Source organism: Cnephaeus nilssonii (assembly GCF_951640355.1).
Source record: "Cnephaeus nilssonii genome assembly, chromosome: 23".
Taxonomy (NCBI): domain Eukaryota; kingdom Metazoa; phylum Chordata; class Mammalia; order Chiroptera; family Vespertilionidae; genus Cnephaeus; species Cnephaeus nilssonii.
The window spans coordinates 6,245,864-6,269,101 of NC_137094.1; the positions used below are offsets into that span (position 1 = coordinate 6,245,864).

General features: G+C 45.1%; 1 protein-coding gene across 1 annotated transcript in view; it reads right to left on the reverse strand.

Moving 5' to 3' along the window:
* The window catches only part of DESI2 (desumoylating isopeptidase 2), a 36,467-nt gene extending 13,229 nt beyond the window's left edge, over positions 1–23,238 (reverse strand). The window contains exon 1 of the mRNA XM_079763815.1: positions 22,854–23,238. Coding sequence (XP_079619941.1) covers positions 22,854–22,895 — 42 coding nt within the window. The 5' untranslated portion in view covers positions 22,896–23,238. The remainder of the gene's footprint in view (positions 1–22,853) is intronic.

Here is a 23,238-nt window from a genome sequence, read left to right on the forward strand (position 1 = left end):
GGCTGAAGGACAACCCCACTCCGTGCACGAATTTCGTGCACCGGGCTTCTAGTATAACCATAAGGAAAAATCAGCTTAGTGTGAGATATTCAATAAGAAACGCGGCCTGGTCTTTTAAAAATAATGAAATGAAAGTAAAAAAAGGGCGGGTATTCTTCAAAGGAAGATTAAAAAGATTCGACAACTAAATACAATGAAGGAATTTGACTAGAGCTTAGATAAAAAAAAAAAAAGCCAAAAGGACATTATTGGGACAACGGGGGGGGGGGGGGGGGGGGGGAGAGACATTAATAGGGACTGTACGTTAGATGATACTGTACCAACTGAAAATTTCTTGGATGTTATAATAATGTGGTTAGGACTGTCTTCTTAGAAAATATATGCTGTAGTATTTACAGATGAAATGCTATAATGCTTCTGCCTTACTTTCTTTAAAAAATATATTTTTAAATTGATTTTTAGAGAGGAAGGAAAGGAGAGAAATATTGATGTGATAGCGAAACATGGCTTAGCTGCCTCCTGCACGCCCCCTACCGGGGATTGAACCTGCAACCCAGGCATGTGCCCTGACTGGGAATCAAACCAGCAACCTTTTGGTGCATGGGACGATGTCCAACCAACTGAGCCACACCACCCTGGGCATTCCGCCTTACTTTCCGTGTGAGTGTGTGGTGTAGGAGAGGGTAAGAGAAAGCTAATAGGTTTTTACTGGTGACTCCAGGTGAAAGTATACAGATTGTATTGGTCTTACAACTTTTTAACAAATATATATTTTTATTGATTTCAGAGAGGAAAGGAGGGGGGGGGAGAGAGAAGCACCAATGATGACAGAGAATGATTGATCGGATGCCTCTTGCACATCCCACACTTTGGATTGAGCCTGCAACCCGGGCATGTGCCCTGACAGGGAATCGAACCGTGACCTTCTGGTTCATAGGTCAACACTCAACCACCGAGCCACACCAGCCAGGCCTTACAACTTCTTTTTGAAGGTTTATACATTTTCAAAATAAAAGTTAGGGGGAACTAAAGAGAATGATCTAGTCCAGTGGTTGGCAAACTAATTAGTCAACAGAGCGGCAAACCGCAGCTCTCGAGCCGCCTGTTTGCCGACCACTGATCCAGTCCTTGCCTCCCTTCAACAGAAGAGATGACTTTCCAAGTTTCTTGCTAACCTCCTCCTTTCTCCTTTTCAGAGTAGAAAATATAAGGTGACCCTGCCAGGCCCCATAAACATGCTGCCAGTCTTTTTCCAGTGAGCAGTTTCCTTGGCAGGCAACTCCTAGGACTTAAATCGCGTTTTCCACGTGAGAAATCCCATTGTTTTCAGCGTTTGCAACCAGTAACTTGGCCTGTATACTGCCGATTTCCATAACGACGGCACAGGCAGGCTTTTTTTTTTTTTTCTGGATGCTGACAGCTCTATTCTAGTGGCCTTTCATTTTTTACACATGAGCTTCTCTTTCAAAATACAGAATATTTTCCAAAAAGCATATATACTAATGGTTTGTCTAGAACATCTACAATAAAACACTGTCTACAATGTTTTAAACTCTTAGTAAATTGAACATTTATTTCCATTTAATGTCTCATATCACTTAATTTTTAACAATTTATCTTTTAGTTGAGCAGTAAATAGCCTTCCCAAAGTGCTTTTATAATAAATGTCTAAAATGGGAATCTAACTGTTTTATTGAGAGATAGAAAAGTTTTCACAAAAAAGAGAAATTATACATGAACAGCGGCTTTGGGCCAAAGGGTAAAAACGGTGCTGGGATGGGAATGCATTTGTCCGAGTGGGATCCCGAACTCAGAAACCTTTCATCCTCTGCCTTTTCACAAATAACAATAATCTCATCCATGCCTAGGGATTTCATGCTTGGGACTCCTGCATGTTGCCTGGGTAGGTACTATTTTAGTTTGAAATTTCCCTGCACTCAAGACTTTACATTTAAAAAAATAAACATTTTATTAATTGGGAAATCTGTAAAAATGAGAGAAACTTAAAAACGAGGAGAAAATGTACCATCCAAAAATGTGGTCAGCCTTTGGAGTTCAGTATACTGCGATCTGACCTATATAAGGTTTCTAAAGAACTGCTGAGACACTACAATGAAAAATGAATACCTGATAGTTTTGCATGTGGTAGTGTTATCTCTACTCTCAAATGGAAAGTTGGACAATTGGGTCAAGTGTTTTTGTCCAAGGTTACAGGAAGCCCCCAGGCTGCAGGGAAAGTGATTTCTGACCCAGCGCATTTCTTGGTCGGTACTAAACAGCAGAGGGCCATCCACTCCTAACGTTTTTCCAAGGCCCTATCTCCACACTCGTGCCAGGCAGGGACTGATGTTGATGGTGCTTACCTACTGTTCACAATAACAATGAGGGACTCAGTAACTTTCTGCTTTTATGTTTCTTTGTGTTCTTGTCTCCAGAAAGACCCCCACATTTAAGGGTTAAGTTCTTTGAGAGATTAACTATTTACTAGTTAGAAATCTATGAATAGATAGCTCTTCTTACAGAAATAAGAATTTCAAGTAACACTATCAACAACTGTATACCAAGAAATTAGATAACTGAGATGAAATGGACAAATTCATCAAAAGACACAAACTACCAAAACTAACTCAAGAAGAAATTTAAAATCTGAATCTATATATATAAAAGCCTAAGTGACCATTACAACAGAACGACCAGAATGACTGGTCGCTATGATGTGCACTGACCACCAGGGGGCAGACACTCAATGCAGGAGCTGCCCACAGCCTGCAGGCCCTGATGGCCTGATGGGGGCCTGCTGGCCAACCTCTGGGTCCCTCCCCCCCCCCCGGCTGGCAGGTCCCGATTGCCCAATCGGGGCTGGGCCCCAGGCTTGGATGGGGAACTGGGGATGGGTGGCGGCAGATGCGGGTGGCGAGGGAAGGAGGAAGCAGGGAGGCAGGGAACCAGATTGGCCCTGGTTGCCAGCCAGGCCTAAGGACCCCACCTGTGCATGAATTTTATGCACCGGGCCTCTAGTAGACTTATAATGAATGAGAATGAGAGAAAGGAGAATGAATTAGTAATTTAAAAACTACCCACAAAGAAAAAAGGCTATGATGGGAAGAATTTGGTGAATTCTACCAAATATTTAATAAAAAATCATTATCAATTATTCACAAACTGTTCTAGAAGACAGAAGAAAAGTGAACACTTCCCAACTCATTCTGAGGCCAGAATTAACTTGACATCAAAAACAAAGACACCACAAGAAAACTACAGATCAATATCTCTTATGAATATGGATTCAAAATCCTCAACAAAATAACTAGCAAACTAAGCAAATAAAGATATTAAAAGGATTATACACCATGAACAGTGGGATTTATTATAGGAATGAAAGGTGGGTTTAGTATCTGAAAAATCAATTAATTAACATACCATATCAATAGAATAAAGGACAAATTCATCTCATTAGATGTTGAAAAGCATTTGACAAAATACAGCATTCTTTTATGATAAAAAGACTCAACAAACTAGAAATATAAGGAAACTTCCAAAACTGATAAAGGGCATCAATGAAAAACCCATAGCTAATATCATATTAATGGCGAAAGATTTAATGCATTCCCTTTAAGATCAGGAACAAAACAAGGATGTTCATTTCTGTTACTTCTATGAAACGCTGTGCTGAAGATTCTAGCCAGAGCTATTAGAGAAGAAAAGTAAAATAATTAAAAGACATCTAGACTGAAAAGAAGAAAAATCATCTCTATTTGCAGATGACATGATCCTGTATATAGAAAATCACAAAAAATTCACTAAAAAACTATTAAAAACAATAAATTCAGCAAGGTTACTGGGTACAAGCTTACTATACAGACATCTATTTTTATATACTAGCAATGAACAATACAAAAATGAAATTAAAAAACAATTCCATTTATAGTTACATCAAAAATATTTAGGGATAAATTTAACAGAATGACTACATAACTTGGTTGTTTTTTTCAAAATATATTTTATTGATTTTTTACAGAGAGGAAGGGAGAGGGAGAGAGAGTTCGAAACACCGATGAGAGAGAAACATCAATCAGCTGCCTCCTGCACCCCCCCGCCCCCGACACCCACTGTGGATGTGCCCTTAACCAAGGCACATGCCCTTGACCGGAATCGAACCTGGGACCCCTGAGTCCGCAGGCCGACGCTCCATCCACTGAGCCAAACCGGCCAGGGCAGGACTACATAACTTTGTATCTGAAAACTATAAAACACCATTGAAAGAAATTAAGGACCTAAATAAGACTTAGTGTTGTTAGGATGGCAATACTCCCCAATTAACCTGCAGTGTCACTACAATCTTCATCAAAATCCCAGCTGCCCCTTTTGCAGAAATTGACAGGTCAATGCTAGAAATTCAAGAGACCCATAATTGCCAAAAAATCTTGAAAATATTGGAAGAGCCACACCTCCTGATTTCAAAAATTAGTACAGAGCTACAGTAACCAAGACTGTGTGACTGGCACAAAGACAGACATACCGATGAAAAAAATAGCATTCGGTTCAGAAACAAACCCTTATTTATGGTCAATTGATCAAGGGCGCCAAGACAATTCAGTGGAGGAAAGAAATACTCTTTTTAAGAAATGGAACTGAAACAACATAAACGGATGAACAAAAACAGATCCAGGGACAGAGAAGCATCGATCAGACCGTCCAACCTCAGAGGGAAGGTATGAGAGGGTGGGGGAAAGGGGGAGAGATCAACCAAAGGACTTGTATGCATGCATATAAGCCTGACCAGTGGACACAAACAACAGGGGGGTGAGGGCATGAGTGGGGGGTTAGGGGAGTAATGGGTGGAAAAGGACACATATGTAATGCCTTAATCAATAAAGAAATAAAAAATAAAAAAATTAAGATACTACCTAATAAATAACAACAACAACAAAAACAACCAAAAGCTCCAGCCAAAAAATAAAAAATAAAAAGGAACTGGGACCTGGATGTCCATGCAAATGAATGAAGTGGGACTCTACTGCACACCATGTATAAAAGTTAACTCAAAATGGATCCAAGTCCTGCATGTTAGATCTAAAACTATAAAACTCGTAGAAGAAAGCAAAGATATATCTTCATGATCTTACTAGAAACCCGTTGCACGAAGTTTCGCGCAATAGACTTTCACCTGGCTGCCGGCAGCAGTTTTCCGCCAGCACCAGTTTTCCTCTGGCCACCCGCCGATCAGAGCGCCAAAATCATTCTGTAAAAGGCTTAGTCCTCGTATACCCTTTCTTTTGTTTTATTTACAGTTATCTCATGAAATCCCCACTTAAAATAAGCATTATCCATGTTGTCTGCATAGCCTGGCAGGGCTTTGAGGTAGAAGCACCGGATAAGACATGCTGACCTTGAATTAAACACCAGTCTTCCGCAGGCAGCGTGCCCGGTTTTTAAAGATTGAGCCTTCCAGGTGTTTGCTAATTATGGAGCCAGGGAGCCCTACCAGAGGCAGAAGTATTTGGAGGGCATCTCTCTGACTAGCTCTCCGTGAAGGCTTACCCTCTTTTCTTCCGAATCCATTCAGAAAAAAAAATCACAAGAAAAACGTCCAAATTCTAAAAATTTCGTCAGTAATGTGCTGCTGTTCATGTGTGAAGAGGTGGCTGACCAGAATACATATATTACAAGTTGTGTTTTTTCTATTCTTGTGTTGTTTTTAGCCTGTTTTCCACAAGTTTTTTTAAAGCAGCTGGCTGGAATTAAAAATGTAGTGTTGCCGAAACCGGTTTGGCTCAGTGGATAGAGCGTCGGTCTGCGGACTGGAAGGTCCCAGGTTCGATTCCGGTCAAGGGCATGTACATTGGTTGCGGGCACATCTCCTGGTGGGGGATGTGCAGGAGGCAGCTAGTCGATGTCTCTCTCTCATCGATGTTTCTGGCTCTCTATCTCTCTCCCTTCCTCTCTGTGAAAAATCAATAAAATATATTAAAAAAAAAATGTAGTGTTTAGTCCTGCCAGTGTGGCTCAGTGGTTAAGCGTTGACCTAATGAACCAGGAGGTCATGGGTTCAATTCCCTGTTGGGCCAAATGCCTGGGTTTTGGGCTCCATCCCCAGTAGGGGTCATGCAGCCTATTGATGTTTCTCTCTCCCCCTTTTGATTTGCTGTTGCTGTTCAAATCTCCTACAATGATTTGCTGTTGCTGTTCAAGCAGAAGTAATTATTACCCTCTTGTAGTTTAAGATTTTAGAAATTAATAGTGTTTCTCAATGCTTCTTTATCTGGATTTTAGAAATTAATAGTGTTTCTCAATGCTTCTTTACTTTAAAAAATTACTTACCGCTGTCAAAACCTCGCACATAGCATCTCTGGAGAGAAAATCTCTGTACAAAGCTCAACAGAGCTTCTCAAACTTGCTATATGAAAATTCATGCTCTGGTAGAACACCATGAAACACTGATAGTTTCTAACAGAAACATATCATAAATATGCAACATGGAATTACAGGCAGGAAAAACAAACAAACAAAACAAGCTGCTCAATTAGAGATGACTGATGTCAGCAAGATCTCTGTTCACTTTTGTTGGGTATATCTTCATTGATTTTGTTGTCTAAACAGTGGCAGATGCCAAAAGTTTAAAATTACATGACTGAGAAAAATGCAAAATCTGGGACAAGTTGAACCGGAAGCTTAGCTTTGTATTTGACCGGGGAAAGGAGCACTTTCATGCCTAGATGTGGACCACGGGTAAGAGCACAGCTAGGGTCCAGGGGACAGCTGAAGGCCGGTGCCCCAAGACGCTGCAGAGGCCGCGATGAAGATGTCGCTGGGGCCAGGCTTCCGCGTGGCTCACACAGAGGCCCTGCTGGGGCAGGAGGAGGGCACAGCAGCAGGCGGGTCACTAAAGGAGGCTCATATTTAAGGTTACTCATTGCGGACAACTAGGTAATCCCTCAGGGATCCATGAGAAATCACATGTTTTCACTTGAGCTAGTTTACAGTTCTTAAACCCCTAACATACCAAAGGAAAACAGTAAGCCAGCCAGTTGCTACCACAAAATAGCATCTCTCAAACCATGAAGCAACAGCAGAGTTACCACAACATCTCCACGTCAACCACCCACTTAAACCATCTGTCCCGAGGACACGTTAGGTCAGCTTAATCTAGGCCAGTGGTCGGCAAACTCATTAGTCCACAGAGCCAAATGTCAACAGCACAACGATAGACATTTCTTTGGAGAGCCAAATTTTTTAAACTTAAACTTCTTCTAACGCCACTTCTTCAAAATACACTCGCCCAGGCCGTGGTATTTTGTGGAAGAGCCACACTCAAGGGGCCAAAGAGCCGCATGTGGCTCGCGAGCCGCAGTTTGTCGACCACGGATCTAGGCGATTTTCCCTTAGGCAAACGGGAAACCCACAAGGTTCCAGCTGGGATCACAGGACACTGCTATTATACCGGCATTTACCTCAGAGATTACTGCTTGGATAAGAAAGGGTTGCGCCAAGTATTGCAACTAACACAAGTGGAAGCATTTGAACGATAGTGGAAAAGAAACTGGGCGGTGTGGCACGAATCTGGGGCTCTTTGCCTTATATTTTCATAAATATTTGATAACTTTAAAGATACCCAGAAGGCCTTGGTTCGAATTCTGACTTCACCATGTACTAGCGTGACCTGGGAAAGACGGATCCTCCCAGGATTTATAAAATGGAGGTAAACAGTATCTACTCAGAGGGCTATTGTGAGGATTAAACGAACTAGTGATGTATAAATTACTTAAAGAGTGCATGACCCATAGCACAGTAAACATTAAGTGCTAGCAGCAATACACACATATGGTTACTGACAATATGATCCTTTTCTAACATTTTTGTTCTGGCAGATCAGTTCTGGCTCGGTTAATTCTCAGAATGTTCCAGAACCTTTGGGAGAGGATATCAAATAACCAGGAGCAGCAACTCACTAAACTGAATAGCAAACAATGGCAGAGCTCACTTGCCTCTAGAGCTGCTACACGCAATGATTCCCATTCTTGGGAAGTACAGATCTGAGTAAAAGGTCTGTGAGCAAGGCAGTGGTTTCATAACGCTTCTACATTCACCAGGGGCGTGAGCAGAGGGCTGGGGAGCCACATCTCAACTTGGGTGCTCGGACCCTCTGGCCTTGCACTTGAGACGATGGAGATGGCCACTCGGCAGAAGATGGCCACGGGAGAAGCACCCACACACGGCCTCCTCTGTGCCGGCCCGTGTCACTGGTTTAGAGCGGCGGTCGCCAACCGGTGGTCCGCGGTCCGGGAGGTCCACGAGGTTGTCGACCGCTGGTTTAGAGGGCTTTTCAAAGCATTCTAAAGCATTAATACAACATAAGACAGGAAAAAACAAGTCAGAAAAATTATCATCTTAAAATATGTGGGACGGCAATAAATACGTAAGTACAATTACTTTGGAGCCCAATTTTGCCTCAATACAGAAAAAAAGAGGCCTAAATATTTCTATTATTTTAAAGCATAGTTTATATCTAATATAATATGTGCTCTATTATAGTCCTACACTATTAAAATGTTAGATTAATCTTCTGACAGAGAACTTTCATTAAACTTCATTTTGGTCAATGATTTGCCTTATCGATTTAATAAAATTTTATGCTTCTGTTTGCAAGCAACCAAACGATAAATGCCATCTCCCTAGTCTGGAACTTGAAACACTTAACTAACCACTTGGGGTCGGGGCCTTCCTTCCTGAAAAGGCAGTACTGAATGAGCGGAGTGAGCATCAAGCACGATTGTTTCCTCTGAAAAACCAGAGCCCTGTTCCTGCGGGCTAGAGCAAATGTTTTACTTAACTGCCATAAAAAGGTGCTTAGGGAATAGCGAAGGCGTTTGATTACTGAGTTACAAATCCAAAATAACTGCGACGCGTGGCGATTGTGGGATAATTACTATAGTTCCATCTCATATAAAATGTCCTTGGTGTTCATGTTCACACTGTTAAACTATCCTGTCAGGTCCTTTCGGTACCATTTGGGTTGAGTCCCAGATAATCCTATAGCAACTGCTATTTAACAGAAAACCACATTAAAATGCTACCTATGGTGCCTTAGCATCTGGCTAGTCATAAAGTGGAGTCAAAAAAGCCTCACTGAATGAACTGAGATATTCTAGTATTTTTTAGATAAAATCATGAACACCCAGGGCTGTCTGTTAACTTGCTTTACACTATAAGAATAGATCTATTCCATTATTATTATTTCTAAGAAAATGTTCAATCTTTTCATCACTACTAGAGATGATCTAAAATAAGCACGACTCACTTTCTTGATCTTAGAAAAAAATTATATAACAAAAACATTTTCATTACAATGCTACTTATAAATTATTACTTTCAATCTTTGAAAGTAATCTCTCCTGATTACAAAAGATTTGCCAGTGGGTTTTTGGTTAATAGTGTTTCAAGTTTTGTAAATGTTCTATAAAGCTTCTTTTTATTTCTTTTCAAGATAATGTAACCAAACATGAACACATGCACTAAAGCTAGGGTAGCCCTGCTTCCTTGTTCACGGGGACAAGACCCTATTTCCACCTGTTTCAGCATAGCTATTCAACCCGCTTCCTCTCCTGCTCAAGTTCGTTTTGATGATAAATGTTAAGGTTAGTCTAAGGCTGGCTTAATTAAGGACTGCAAGTCTTAACAGCTCCTCAGCACAGTCCTGAACTCATCAGTGTGAGTACACAAAACTACATACTTACATGCTAACTGAAAACCAAGAAAATGTATTTTGTATAAAGCTAAAGCTTCCTCCTCTTTATCAACCAGGCCAACTAATTTTCAAAAACAAATTATTGTGCTTGCAGAAAGACCTAATTTTTAGGATCCACAAGCTACACACAGGGTTATTATGAATTTACTTATTAAACGAGAACAGATTTTTTAACTGTCAAACCAAGTGTCCCTTGAATATTTTTAAGACTAAATCTATTTTATATATAACCCACAGTTTGATTCCACTAGTGATGAGAAATAGATGAGGCAGGGTACTGTCATCAATTCTTGATCCTATTATCACATCTATGCCAGAAAATCCTCCTGTCAGCACTTAGCTTTAGTGTGTCTGTCTGTGACTGGTGTCAAATGTGGGTAAAATCTTGAAACTTCTTCTAAGGCTTCTTGTACTTGACCATTCCCTTGGATTGGGCTCTAAACTGCATGAGGTCTGAGACTGATCCTTACCTACCTTTGCTTCCTCCATGATGCTTAGGTATTACATTATTCTAGTAGACCACTCAAATACTCGGAGTTGAAATGTAGCAAGGAGTTTATAAGGCTATTTCTTTGTGTGTTTTTAAAAATTATATATAGATATATTTTAACTAGTGGCCCGGTGCATGAAATTCGTGCACATTAAAAGGGAATTAATTAGAGGAAATATTTCAATATTGCTATTTGCCCTTTCTCTATAATAGAAGTGTCGGAGATGAAAGAAAATTAGTAAAATGTACATGAAAATCTCGCTCCTGTGAGAGTCTGGGGTGCGCCGAGGGACCTAGAATAAAGTCCCCGCCCACCACCTGCATGCGCTTCGAAAACGCAGGAGACCCAGACCCGGTAGGCCCCACCCCCATCAAGCCCCTCCGGGCAGGGGGCGCAGCCTCAGATCCCCCAGCCCGGCGCTGGGTGGGGGGGGGCGCAGTCTCAGATCCCCCAGCCCGGCGCTGGGTGGGGGGGGGGCACAGCCTCAGGTCCCCCAGCCCGGCGCTGGGACAGGGGGTGTGACCGGAGGTCCCCGTCAAGTCCTGCCAGGCAGGGGGCATGGCCTGAGGTCTCCCGGCCCAGCGCTGGGGCAGGGGGCACGGCCTGAGGTCCCGTCAAGCCTTGCCAGGCGAGTGGTGCGGCCTGAGGTCTCCCGGCCTGGAGCTGGGGCGGAGGGCGTGGCCTGACGTCCCTCGCCCCGGCCAGGTGCCATGCAGCCTCAGGTCCCTGCTGTTGGGTCATGACATTATGGCATCCCGGCTAATTTGCATATTCCTCTATTATATAGATAAATATATATACACTGAGTGGCCATATTATTATGAACGCATAATAATCTGGCCACTCGGTGTGTGTGTGTGTGTGTGTGTGTGTGTGTGTGTGTGTGTGTGTGTGTATTAGAGGCCCGGTGCATGAATTCGTGCATGGGTGGGGTCCAGCCAGCCTGGCCAGGGGGAGGGGACATGGGCGGTTGGCCGGCCTGCCTGCTGGTCGAACTCCTGGTCGAGGGGACAATTTGCGTATTAGCCTTTTATTATATAGGATATACACTGAGTGGCCAGATTATGTGTTCAGAGATCATAGTAATCTGGCCACTCAGTGTATATTTTAACTGTTGACAGTATTACAGATCTCTCCTGCTTTTTCTTTGTATTGTCCTTAATTGTGACCTATGGAAAAGAGCCTCTCCATTTTTTCACTCATTCCAGAAATACTTCCTGAACACCTACTATGTGCCAAGCACTAGCAATATAGACGTGAACATGAAGTTCCTGTTCTTAGGGAGCTTGCATTCTTGAGATGTGTCCTGGAACCTCTCAGGGGATCCCGAAATCATTACGGTGGGTTACACCAGCATTATTTCAAATGAACAAAAAATAATGAAATCGAACTAATGAGAGGACATCACACAAAGCAAGGTGTTTCCTAACATTTTGTTTCAGTACTGTGTGTGTATAATGGGTATGATGTAAAATGTATTTCTTGGTTGGTCCAGGATAAAACTGAGAAACACTGTTCTAGAAGGACCTGTGAGTTTCAGTTTAAATTTCACTTCATTTTATTTTTAATTAAAAATTCTTTTTTCAATTATAGTTTACATTCTACATTAATTTGAATTAGTTTCAGGTGTACAGCATAGTGGTTAGACAATAAATCTCATTTTAAAGGTTTACTTGCTATAAAGCAAATTAGACAACTTGGCTCCATAAAATGCATGCCGCCCATGTGTCAGGGACTCTGCTAGACACTGGTGATACAGGATGATCAATTCACAGGCCTCATGTGGAGGAACTCATTAAGAATGCAAACAATCACAGTTTGATAGGTGTTAAATAGAAATATATGCATATATAGTAAATTAATACCTCATTTTTTTTGGATGCCATTCAAAAATAAACCACACTTTCACTTATTTTGTTTTTCATAATGAGAACAGTCCATGTAAAATATGTAAATCACATTAGGGATGTTCAGGAAAATAATATGACCAACATCACATAATGAGTGGCTAAGCTATATAAATGAGACCCAGGTTTCTTAGCCTTCACCTACTGGTTTTTATCACGTATCTTGTTTTATCTATTTTCACACTAGAGGCCTGGTGCACGAAATTCATGCACTGGGGGCGTGGAGGGACAGGGGTGTCCCTCAGCCCGGCCTGTGCCCTCTCGCAGTCCAGGACCCCTTGCTCCTTATTGCCCGCCTGCTCGCTGCTCCTTAGCGCTGCCGCGGAGGCGAGAGAGGCTCCTGTCACCGCCGTTACGCTCGCCAGCCGGGAGCCTAGCTTCTAGCTGAGCAGCACTCCCCCATGCATGGGTGGGGTCCGGCCAGCCTGGCCAGGGGGAGGGGACATGGGCGGTTGGCCAGCGGGCCTGCTGGTCGAAGGGACAATTTGCATATTAGCCTTTTATTATAAAGGATATACACTGAGTGGCCAGATTATTATGCGTTCAGAGATCATAATAATCTGGCCACTCGGTGTACAAAGAAATGGTTTAGGGCAATGGTTGGTATGAAGAAATCACTCAAAAATGGTAGCTCTTATTATTATGGGAAGATTCAATATTGTAAATCTATCAATTCTTTCATAAATTTAATGTCATTACACTTAAAATTGCAGTGAGTTTTTTGAGAAATTGATTCTAAATTTTATTTGAAAAATGAATGTGCGATAAAGAAAATTCTGAGAGTAAGAGAAAAAAACCTCCATCACCAGATATCAAAACACACTGGAATACTGTAATTAAACACCTGATAAAGGTGCAGGAAGAAGCAACTAAATAGATGAACAGCAAAGAAAGTCAAGAAATAGACTTAGATGGCGCTGATAATTTAGCATGGGACGAATGTGGCCCGTACTGCCAATTAACAAGGGGCGCAATGGATCACGCAATAAGCAGTGTTGGGATGATTGGCTTTCCACTTGGAAACAAACGCAGGTTATTTGTATAATTTTAGACGTGAGAAAGCCTTTCTAGGGACGACATGAAGCTGAAAGGTCATAGACAACAATAGTTTTGACCACATGCAATTTTAAATTCTGTAAAGCAAAGGACACTATAAACATACTTAACAAGCTTAAAAGGGGATTTTAATTTATTTACTGTCATTTCATAATTTATGCCTTGCCTTTACTTGTCTTCATTTTACACTTGTCTTTTTAGTTTTCTTTCTCACATCATATGGACTATATTTTCTCTGCTGTTTCCCCTCTAGATCTGACTTTATCCCAACAATACTTACATTTACATGAAAAAAAAATTACACCACACTCTAATAGACTTTCCAATACCAACAAGAACCAATTGTATCTACTGGGTTATCACTTATGTAGGATGCTATGCTGGATGCTTCTGTCTCCCCCCCTCCCCCAAGGCTTGGTCGATATAACCTGAGACTTCGTTTTTAACACCATGTTTGTTCTCTTTGAGAGGAATTCTGGGTACTGGCATTTTTAAACCATCTATCCATTAGGCTGCATCTATAGTAAACAAGTGTGGATGCCCAACGGCTGTTTCTTTTATACTGTCACCACTTTCTTAGTTACCTGTTACCTCCCCGAGGCACCTGGCACGTCTACGCGGCCTGCACAGGAGTGACCACCGGAGAAGCAGGAGCATTCCGACAGACGTGGCTGCCCTTAACACTCGGCAGACAGTGCTGTTTTATGGAGGCGCTGCTGTCATGAGCGAGGAGCCTGAAGTCAGCTTGATTTTGTTCCCTTCTAGTAACTTCTTTGCCTGTGTGTATTTGTGGATTTCTGCTTTCTCCTTGAAATTTGAAAGTTAAACCAGGCTTTGGCTGAATGTTCCTAACATTAAAACAGTCTGCCTAGCACTTTGGGAGATCAACACTGACCCTTCTACTCAGGGTTCTGAGAGGCTTTCTAAATCGTGCTGTTTTCTCTCTAGTTTTCAATCTGTGTGTTCAGTAACTCCTTCTGGTTGTAGTTTTAAATCCGGCAATGGTGCCTTTCACCTTTGTGGAATGTATCCTAACCTCAGACTGTTCCTTTTTGGATACTGCCTGCTGTTATTTTCAATGATCTCACTAATCTACTTGAGAATATAATTCATAAATTCCCCTAAAAACATCCTGTTTCTTGCTGTACACTTACTTAAGAAGAGGCATGTGGGCCGACTAATCCGTTGTGTTGCTTACCTCTGCCCAGAACTTCCCTTCCCTGGACACCCATCCCCACGGCGCAGCCCTTGCCCCTTTCAGGATGCCCGCTGGGGAGGCCCTTCTCGGCCACTCGACTCGGCACTGCGGCAGGAACTGCGCTACCGCCCTGACCGTCACTGCCCTCCCCCCCCTGCTTTAGGTTCCCCTTGAGCCTACTGTCACTCAACATTCCGTATATCTTACTTATTTATTAAGCCTATTCTGTTAAGAGGGCTCAGATACAGAGTTGGGCCTTAACTTATTTAACTATTTGATGTATTTTCTGGATAAATATTTCAAAAAGCAAAAAAAAAAAAAATCCTACTTTTATCCCTGGGGGGCGGGGGGGGGAGGATATTATAGAAAAGATGCCAATTCTTTCCAAATTAACTTATAGGTTTAGTGCAATTCCAATTTAAAAATAATTTATGGACTACTGGGAATATATATACAGAAGAATTGAAAACAGGGACTTGGGAGAGATATTTGTACACTTATGTTCACAGTAGTATTATTTACAATATCCAAAAGGTGGAATTAGCCCAAATGTACACTGATAAATAAACGGCTAACCAAAATGTGGTATATACATATAATGGGATAAATATTATTCAGTCTTAAAAAAGATGGAAGCTGACACATGCTACAACGTGGATGAGCCTGAGGACACTGTGCAAAGTGAAATAAGCTATGAAAAGACAAGTCCCGTACAATTCCACTATATGAGGCATCTAGTCACACTGAGAGGCGGACAGCAGAATGGAGGTAACCAGGAGGTGAGGGCAAGAGGAAACTGGGAGTTGTTTAATGGATATAGTTTCAGTTTTGCAAGACGAGAGATTTCTGGGGACTGGGGCACAACAATGTGAATAGAACATACACTACTGAACTATACAGCAAAAATGGGTAAGATGGTAAACTGTGTGTTTTAACAATTTAAGAAAACAAAAAGATTAAAAAAATGTATTGTTTTCAGAGAGCCTTATAAAATATTCATAGAGAAGGAAGTGATTAACAGTCATGAAAACTTGGGAATATTAAACAAAGGGAACTGGCCTAGCCACATACTAAGATATGCTGTGAAACTGTAACAATTAGAATAGTGTAGTGATGAGTAGTTGCAAGAATTCTGTATGGTAAGAATTTAGTATGATAAGGATGACATTACAATTTAATGAGGAAAGGCTTTTATTTCAAACTAGAGACCTGATGCATGAAATTCGTGCAAAGGAGCCCTGACTGGTTTGGCTCAGTGGATAGAGCGTCGGCCTGCAGACTGAGGGGTCCCGGGTTGATTCCGGTCAAGGGCATGTATCTTGGTTGTGGGCACATCCCCAGTGGGGGGTGTGCAGGAGGCAGCTGAATTGATGTTTCTCTCTCATCAATGTTTCTAACTCTCTATCTCTCTCCCTTCCTCTCTGTAAAAATCAATAAAATATATTAAAAAAAAAAAAAGAAATTCATGCAAGGGGCTCGGCGCTCATAGCCCCAACTTCTGGAAGGTCGCGTCCGGAAGGTTGTTCGGCTGTCTGGTCTAATTAGCATATTATACTTTTATTATTATAGATAATGTGGGCTCAATTAATTAATTTGTGAGTTAATGTTTTGGGGCTAGGGACATCAACAGACATATACCAATACACAATCTGGATAAGTTGAAGCAAAATTATTTTCATGTATCTCATTTCCCTCTATTATTTTTCTGCCTTCCTTATACTTTTAAGATTATTTTGGCAGCCTTCTCTTTAAATTCTATTAACCAACTGGGCAACACTTAATAATGTTGCTTTTTAAAATTTAAATAATCTTGCAGAAAATCTGACAGTCAACAAATGCTAAAAGTAAGTACACCCCGTCTTAAGAAAAATCCATTTAACAAAAGAAATCACCTAAAACAGTGGGCTCTTCTTGGTACTGGAAAATATTTAACTTCCAAGTTTCATTCAATTCTATTTTATTAACGCTCTCCGTCATCAGTGTGACCTTGGGGCTGATACACACTATGCACTGCAGTCTGAAGGGCCTGTGGTCACCAACACGCTTGGACCCTTCACGTCTGCGTATCTGCCAGTCACAAAGGGTTTCCATGCATTATTTTCCGAATACTTCAAATTCCCCATTTTCAGTTAAAATTTACTCCATGCCAAGTCAAGGGCCTGCGGAAGGGAACACTGAACATATCTGGGTTTGCACAATACCTCTCACAGATGTGTGGAGGCAGAATGACTCCCTACGATGTCCGCACTCCAGTCTCCAGAACCCGCGGACGTGTTACGTGATGTGCAAAGGGACTTCGCGGATGTAATTAAAGTTAGAGGCCTGCAGACAGGGAGCCTATCCTGGGGTATCCTCTCGGGTCCCATCTAATTACATGAGCCTTTAACAGTGGAGAACTCGCTCTGGGTGGGGGGAGAACCGATGCGGCAGGAGGGGAGGGCAGGCAGGTTTGGAGGGGGAAGGGCTCACTGCACTTCTGCTGGTTTGAAGATGGAGAACGCAGGCCCCGGCCGCTCCTCGCTGACCCCAGGCCACCCTCCCCCCATTAGGGCCACATTATGGAGGCGTGGCCCAGGGAACAGGGAAGAGAATGAGGAAGCTAAGGAAATGAAGTGGGACAGGCAGATGCAGTTCCTCAATTCAGTCCCGTCATCCCCAAAGCCCTGGTGGCCAAAGCGGCTCCTTCGCCAGGGAAGCCTCTGAAATGCCCTCCCACCGCCGCTGACCTATCAGTCCAATGCACACACACTCCTTCTTCTTGGGGGGGGGGGGGGGTTCCCCTGGAGCCCCAGGTGAAATGTAAAAAAAGATGAACGCAGATACCAGAAACTGAAGCAGCCAGCAAGGAGTGAGACCTGTCTTACAACTTCAAGCAACTGAATTCTCAGGCAGCCCGAGTGAGTACCCTGGGGCCCGGCTGGCTGACACTGACTCCATCAGAGTGACAGCCCAGCCCACCGCCCTCCGACCCCAGGAGTGTGAGAGGATAACGCGGCTAAGTTTCTGGCAATTTGTTATTGCAGCAATGGAAAACAAACACATACAGAGAGTGAATTCTTTTCTCACTTAATCCAAACCAAAAAATAAAAATAAAGACACTCCATGGATAATTAGGAGGACAGATTGATGATTGTCCTCTTTTTTAGTTTAGCTAGACTCCTGCGTCAGTTTCTACGTCAAGTGGTGGAAATGGCTCTGGCCCAAGATGCATACTTGGTACAAGAAGACTAAGTCTAGTTTCTACTAACTAGTTAATCCATGTTAAATTCAGGAACTGACAATGTTTTCGGAAAGATTATGTTCCAAGGAATGACTAAGACCCAACTTCAAAAAATAAACGGTTTAAAAACATTTCCTCAGCCTAGTCCCATGATGCTTAAAAAAAAAACGGACACAGAAGAATATTTGATATTTCTTCTCCAGTTCCCATGACCCCCCCCTTCATGTGGTCACCCTACTCCAATAATAAAAGCTAGAATCCAGCAGTACACTAAGTACAAGAAAAAAACACAGAAATGGATATTTAGCACCAACAGAAGGGAGATCAGGTGACCTTTTCATGCTATTTCAGTATTGACACCATCACTGATAAAACTGCCTAATTAAAACCCCACTCGGTGGTAAATATTTACTTACAGAACACCTTATGGCAGGCGTCCTCAAACTACGGCCCGCGGGCCACATGCGGGTGTTTTTGCCGTTTTGTTTTTTTACTTCAAAATAAGATATGTGCAGTGTGCATAGGAATTTGTTCATAGTTTTTTTTAAACTATAGTCCGGCCCTCCGACGGTCTGAGGGACAGTGAACTGGCCCCCTGTTTAAAAAGTTTGAGGACCCCTGCCTTATGGTGACAGGCCTGTTGTAGACACTGGCGACAGGAAGATGCTATTAAGGAACTCAGTCTAGTGGGATCCACAGAATCACAGTGCATGCAGTGACTGGGACAGGTAGGAAGTACGAGGGCACAGAAGTTCACCACGTCTGATGAAGATGGGCTAAGCTACAGCCAGAAGGAGCAGGAGGGTGCAGCTGATCATTCTGAATAGGACATTTCCGACAGAAGGACTAGCATGTGCAAAGGTACTGAGGTGCACTCGTACAGTACAGCTTGCCTGGAAAACTGAAAAAATTTCACTGTGTGAGCAGAAAGTGGATAGGGTGTGTGGGAACTAGCGGGCGATTGGTACGTAGTTACATCATAAGTCAGGTAGCTGTTACATCATAAAGGGCATTAGACTGTATCCTGTAGGTGAATTTTAAGCACAAAAATGCCACAATCACTTATGGTTCAGAAAGATCCCTTGGGTAACAGAAGGGAAGATGGGTTAAAACAAAGTAATACCAAAAAATGACACTAGTAAGAAGGCTATTATATTACGAAAACAGATAATTTGAACTTGAGAAGCAACAGTGGAAATGATGATCAGGTAACCACTTTAAAGAATACTCAGAGGCAGCCCAGCTTCGGGCCACCATCTTAGAGGACAGGCTGGGGAGGAGAAGATGGGGGTGGGAAAAAGAACACTCAGAAAATAAAGGATGTGACAGACATCATAGGTCCCAGCTAACTGCCATTTCCAACTCCCTGCCCCCCCCCTCCCCTGTACGCCCCGGAGAGCTAGGAGAGCCGGATGATCCTTTCTCAGTCCCACGGGACAGCTGTGGACACTCCGGGAAAGCCCGTCATTGAAAGGGGGAGGTGCGGCGGAGAAAGGCCTCCTCACCTGTCTGCCTTCACACCTGAGCAGGGCTAGTGTCTGGTGCTATGACCGTCCTTTTACAACTCTGAGGGGCCACGCAGGAACAAAAGGCAGCACGCTGAGGCCAGCAGAGCGGAAGGGTGCAAGTCCTGGTCCTGGATGACACGCTGAGCTGCGGGCCTCACCCAGGGTCTGTTTATTTGTGGACTTAAGATCATTATCCTTCCAGTTTAAGCCACCGATTATCAAGCTGTTCCTTTCAGCAAAATCAACCGAACCAAAACAGACACGGCCTGGTGACTTAACTGACTATTTGCAACTGAGAGGAACTTACAGTTTTATTCCCAGGGTTCTGGCTGGGGAAACTAAGCTAGGTACAAAAATAAACAATACAACAGAGAGGTGTGGGGGTGTGGGAGTGAAGGGGGAGGGTCTAAGGTGGGGACGGAGGGGAGGGAAAAGGCTGTTACCGAACATGTTGCTTCAGAGATTATGGGATCCTTTAGGTGAAGGGTATGATCAGATGAACACTCAGAAAGTCTGCCTTTGCCTGCTGAGGCGTGGGGAGTCAGAGCCTATGACACCTGCAGGACCTCAGCTTCCTTGGCAGAGTCTAATGGAGGACACTGGGGTGGTGAGGGGGGTGGGATGGGGGTGGGGGGCAAAAGAATGGAGAGCAGACCAAAATTTCCTTATTTGAAGAGTTCTAGAAAGTGTGTTTACTTTCTATTAAGACTTTGAAGATGTACAGATACTATTTCAAAAAGGAAGAATATCAATAAAAATATATTAAAAAATAAAAACAGGAAGAAAATTGTTTGACAATCTACAAACATCATCACACTACTGCATATGCTGACTTTATAAAAATTCATTAGTAGCCAAGATAATACGAAAGCACATAATCTGGAACTACGACCAATGAAGAGCTTGTGCTGGAGTGACTACACGCCAGACTGTCCCAGCACCTGAGACTGATCTGAATCACCTGCTTCACAATGTAGGCCAGTCACCTGGGAGTGTGTGAACAACCTCATTCCCAAGACTCGGAAAGGAACTCCAGGACGTGTTTTATTGGTGGCAGGTTACCCCGAAGTACAGAGAAACATAATCACTGGGAAGGTGGCAAGCAGTGATTTACAGCGCTGTGTAGATGAGGTAACCTCCTGAGGATGCTGCTCCTCCTCCAGAGGAAGGTAACACAGGTGATCCTCGTACAACGACTGCGCACGTGGCAGTTACGGGGGAAAGAAATGACCAGCAGCTCCCAACCTGGCAAAGAGGAGCAGGTGGCCGTCTCAGACAAGAGGCACAGGATGCATGGCAAGAGGTCCCTAGAGACAGTGATTATTAGCGCATGTTTACAACAGACGACAGCAACCCTCATCAAAGGGCCCAGAGGAGCAGGAAGCACTACCAAAGGTAAAGGAACATGGCCTTGACATCAAGCAAAAGGTCTCAAAATCCAGTACGGGCTTGAGCAACGTGAGTGTAATAGACACAAATTTGCCCCTCAATCCACTGGTCACAATTCTAAAACGCAACTCTGATCATGCTGCTCTGGACCACAACACCTTAAAGTGGGTCCCCCTGGCTCACAGACCCGGCCCCCCAAACCCTTCATTCCAGCCCCAAACTAAGAAGAGTTCTAATCGAACTTTCAGTGTCTCCTTTCCTGTATCCTACCCTCTTGTTACTCTGGACCAGCTGCTATTTCCAAATCCAACCCGTGCTTCCTGCCCCTGCCTTTCCCCCAGGCTGGCAGTTTCTGCGGCAGAGCTCCGACCCCTCCTCCACGTTCCCCCTGTACCTTTCCCTGTTTCCTCATCCTACAGCCTCGTGGAGCCAGCCCTTCCTTAACTTCTTGTTATGCTCTTATCCAAATCATGCTCTTCTATTCTGAATTGTTACTACCATTGTACCTCTCCTATGACACTCTAAGTTCCTTAAACAAGGACAATCAATTCACTTTTGTGACTTCTAGAGGGTCATACTTCCATAAGTGTAGACTGCTGAATTGGTGGCATGAAACAATCACAAACTGAAGCCCCCAAAAGAACATACAAAAGCAAGCTTATTAGAAGCCTAATAATTCAACTCTTGACCATTTTGATAAACAGTCATGTACTTCTCCTGTTGACAGGACAAAGCAATACGTAAGAAATGAAAAACGGGAATTAGTAGAGAAGATAATGAATCAGACCGTGGCCTGGAAATTCCAGCCCCTCCCTGTTTTTAGTTACCCTTTTCTCCACCTGCTTCCTCTGTACAAAGGTGATGTGAGGAACTAGTTAACAGTGTTAATGTCTCTTAGAATAGTCCTTTAAAATATAGTGGTTTCAGCCCTAGTGGGTTTGGCTCAGTGGATAGAGCGTTGGCCTGTGGCCTGAAGGATCCTGGGTTCGATTCCGGTCAAGGGCACATGCCCGGACTGCGGGCTCTAACCCCTGTGTGGGGCGAGCAGGGGGCAGCCAATCAGTGATTCTCTCTCATCATTGATGTTTCTCTCTCTCTCTCCCTTCCTCTCTGCAATCAGTAAAAATATATTATATATATATATATGTATGTATAACCTACTAAGTGCCGACTGTAGGTCATGAAGAAGAAAAAACCAAGTTTAAATATAGAGAGTTCTGAACCGGACACAGGCCAAAAACCTGACACAGGGCCATGTCTTTCCAGGCTCTCTGGTTCTGATGCTTCTCCTCTGCCAGGTGATCACGTTTCACGCTTCTCAGCATGTTAACCTCCGAGCTCTTACGGGAACTCAACGGGGAGCCCACCTCCAGCCCTAGGCGGCCTCCAGGCCCCCCCACACAGCTCCCTTCTCCCCGCGGCGTCACCTCGTCAGCAAAGGGAAGAAAAAGGAAAAAGTTCAGGCCTGTGCCTGGGAACCAGGGCCTCTGACCTGGAGGCCTCGGGCTCTCCGGCGCCGTGAAGCCGACACAGACGGCGGAGGGGACTTTCACAGGCGCCGCGCCGCTGACAGTAACTTCGGGGGAGACGAGTCAAGGACGAACCGAGCGCTCACCGCCCAAAGCGCACAAACCCCGGCGACCCCGCCGCTCCGGCTCCGCTCGGCCGGGGGATTCCCGCGCCCTGACCCGGCCCGCGCGCAGGGCTCCCAAGCGGGTGACCCGACGCGCCGGCCCCCCGCCCCGCTCCCGGGGTCACGCCAGGCACCTGTTGCATCACCGGGACGGGGGTCCCCCCGCTCCGGGAGAGGCGCCACCGTCCTCTCAATACCTCGGCGGGGCTGTTTTCGGGGAGAATGTCAGCCCCAGGGGGTGGGCTCCGAGCGCCTCCGGAGGGAGAGAGCGGCCCGGCCCCCGACGGCGGGGACTGGGTGGACTTTCGGAGGGGCTGGGAGTGCTGGAGACGGGGCGTGAACGGAGGTGTGGTGCGGCGGACCCGGGAGGGAGGGCCGGCAACCGAGGGGGGCCGGGGCCGGGGGGGCACCCGGGGTCCCTGCGCTGCGAGTCGGAGGTCGGACCCGCGAGGGAAGCCGGGCCGGAAGGACACTCCTCGGCCGGGTGCCGGGCCCAGGGCCGGGGTCCGCGCCGAGCGGGGGCCCGAGGGCGACCCCCGTCGACCCGAGCCGTGGCCGCAGCCCTCGGCGCGCCGGGCAGCACCGACGCCCTCGAGGACTGGAAAACCACGCCGCTCCCCTCCCCCACCCGGGCGTCCGCGGGGGGCGGGGGCGCGGGGCCGGGGTCCGAGCCGCGCGCCAGGGGAGCGGGCCGCGCCGCACTCACCATGTCGTACACGTTGAGCACCACCAACTGGTTGGCCCCCATCCTCCTGCCCGCGGCCGCCGCCTCGCCCCCAGCCGCTCGGTCTCCGCGGGGCCGAGGCCGCTCCGCCCCGCCCCGCGGCCGCCTCAGGGCCGGAGCCGGGCACTAAGCGCGCAGCCCGGCCCGCGGCAGCCGGCGCGGGAGCATCGGGAGGCCGGGCCGCTCCAGGACGCCGCCGACAAGACCTCCGCGCCGACGGGGCCGACTGCTGGCTGCCCGCTCGGGCTCAGGCACCTCCCCCGGGCGGCAGACACGTGGGGGAGGGCGGGGCCTGGCGAGGGGCGGGCGCCGGGAGCTCCGAGGGCGGAGCCGGCCCGGCGCCCGAGCTCAGCCCGCCGGCGTTTCT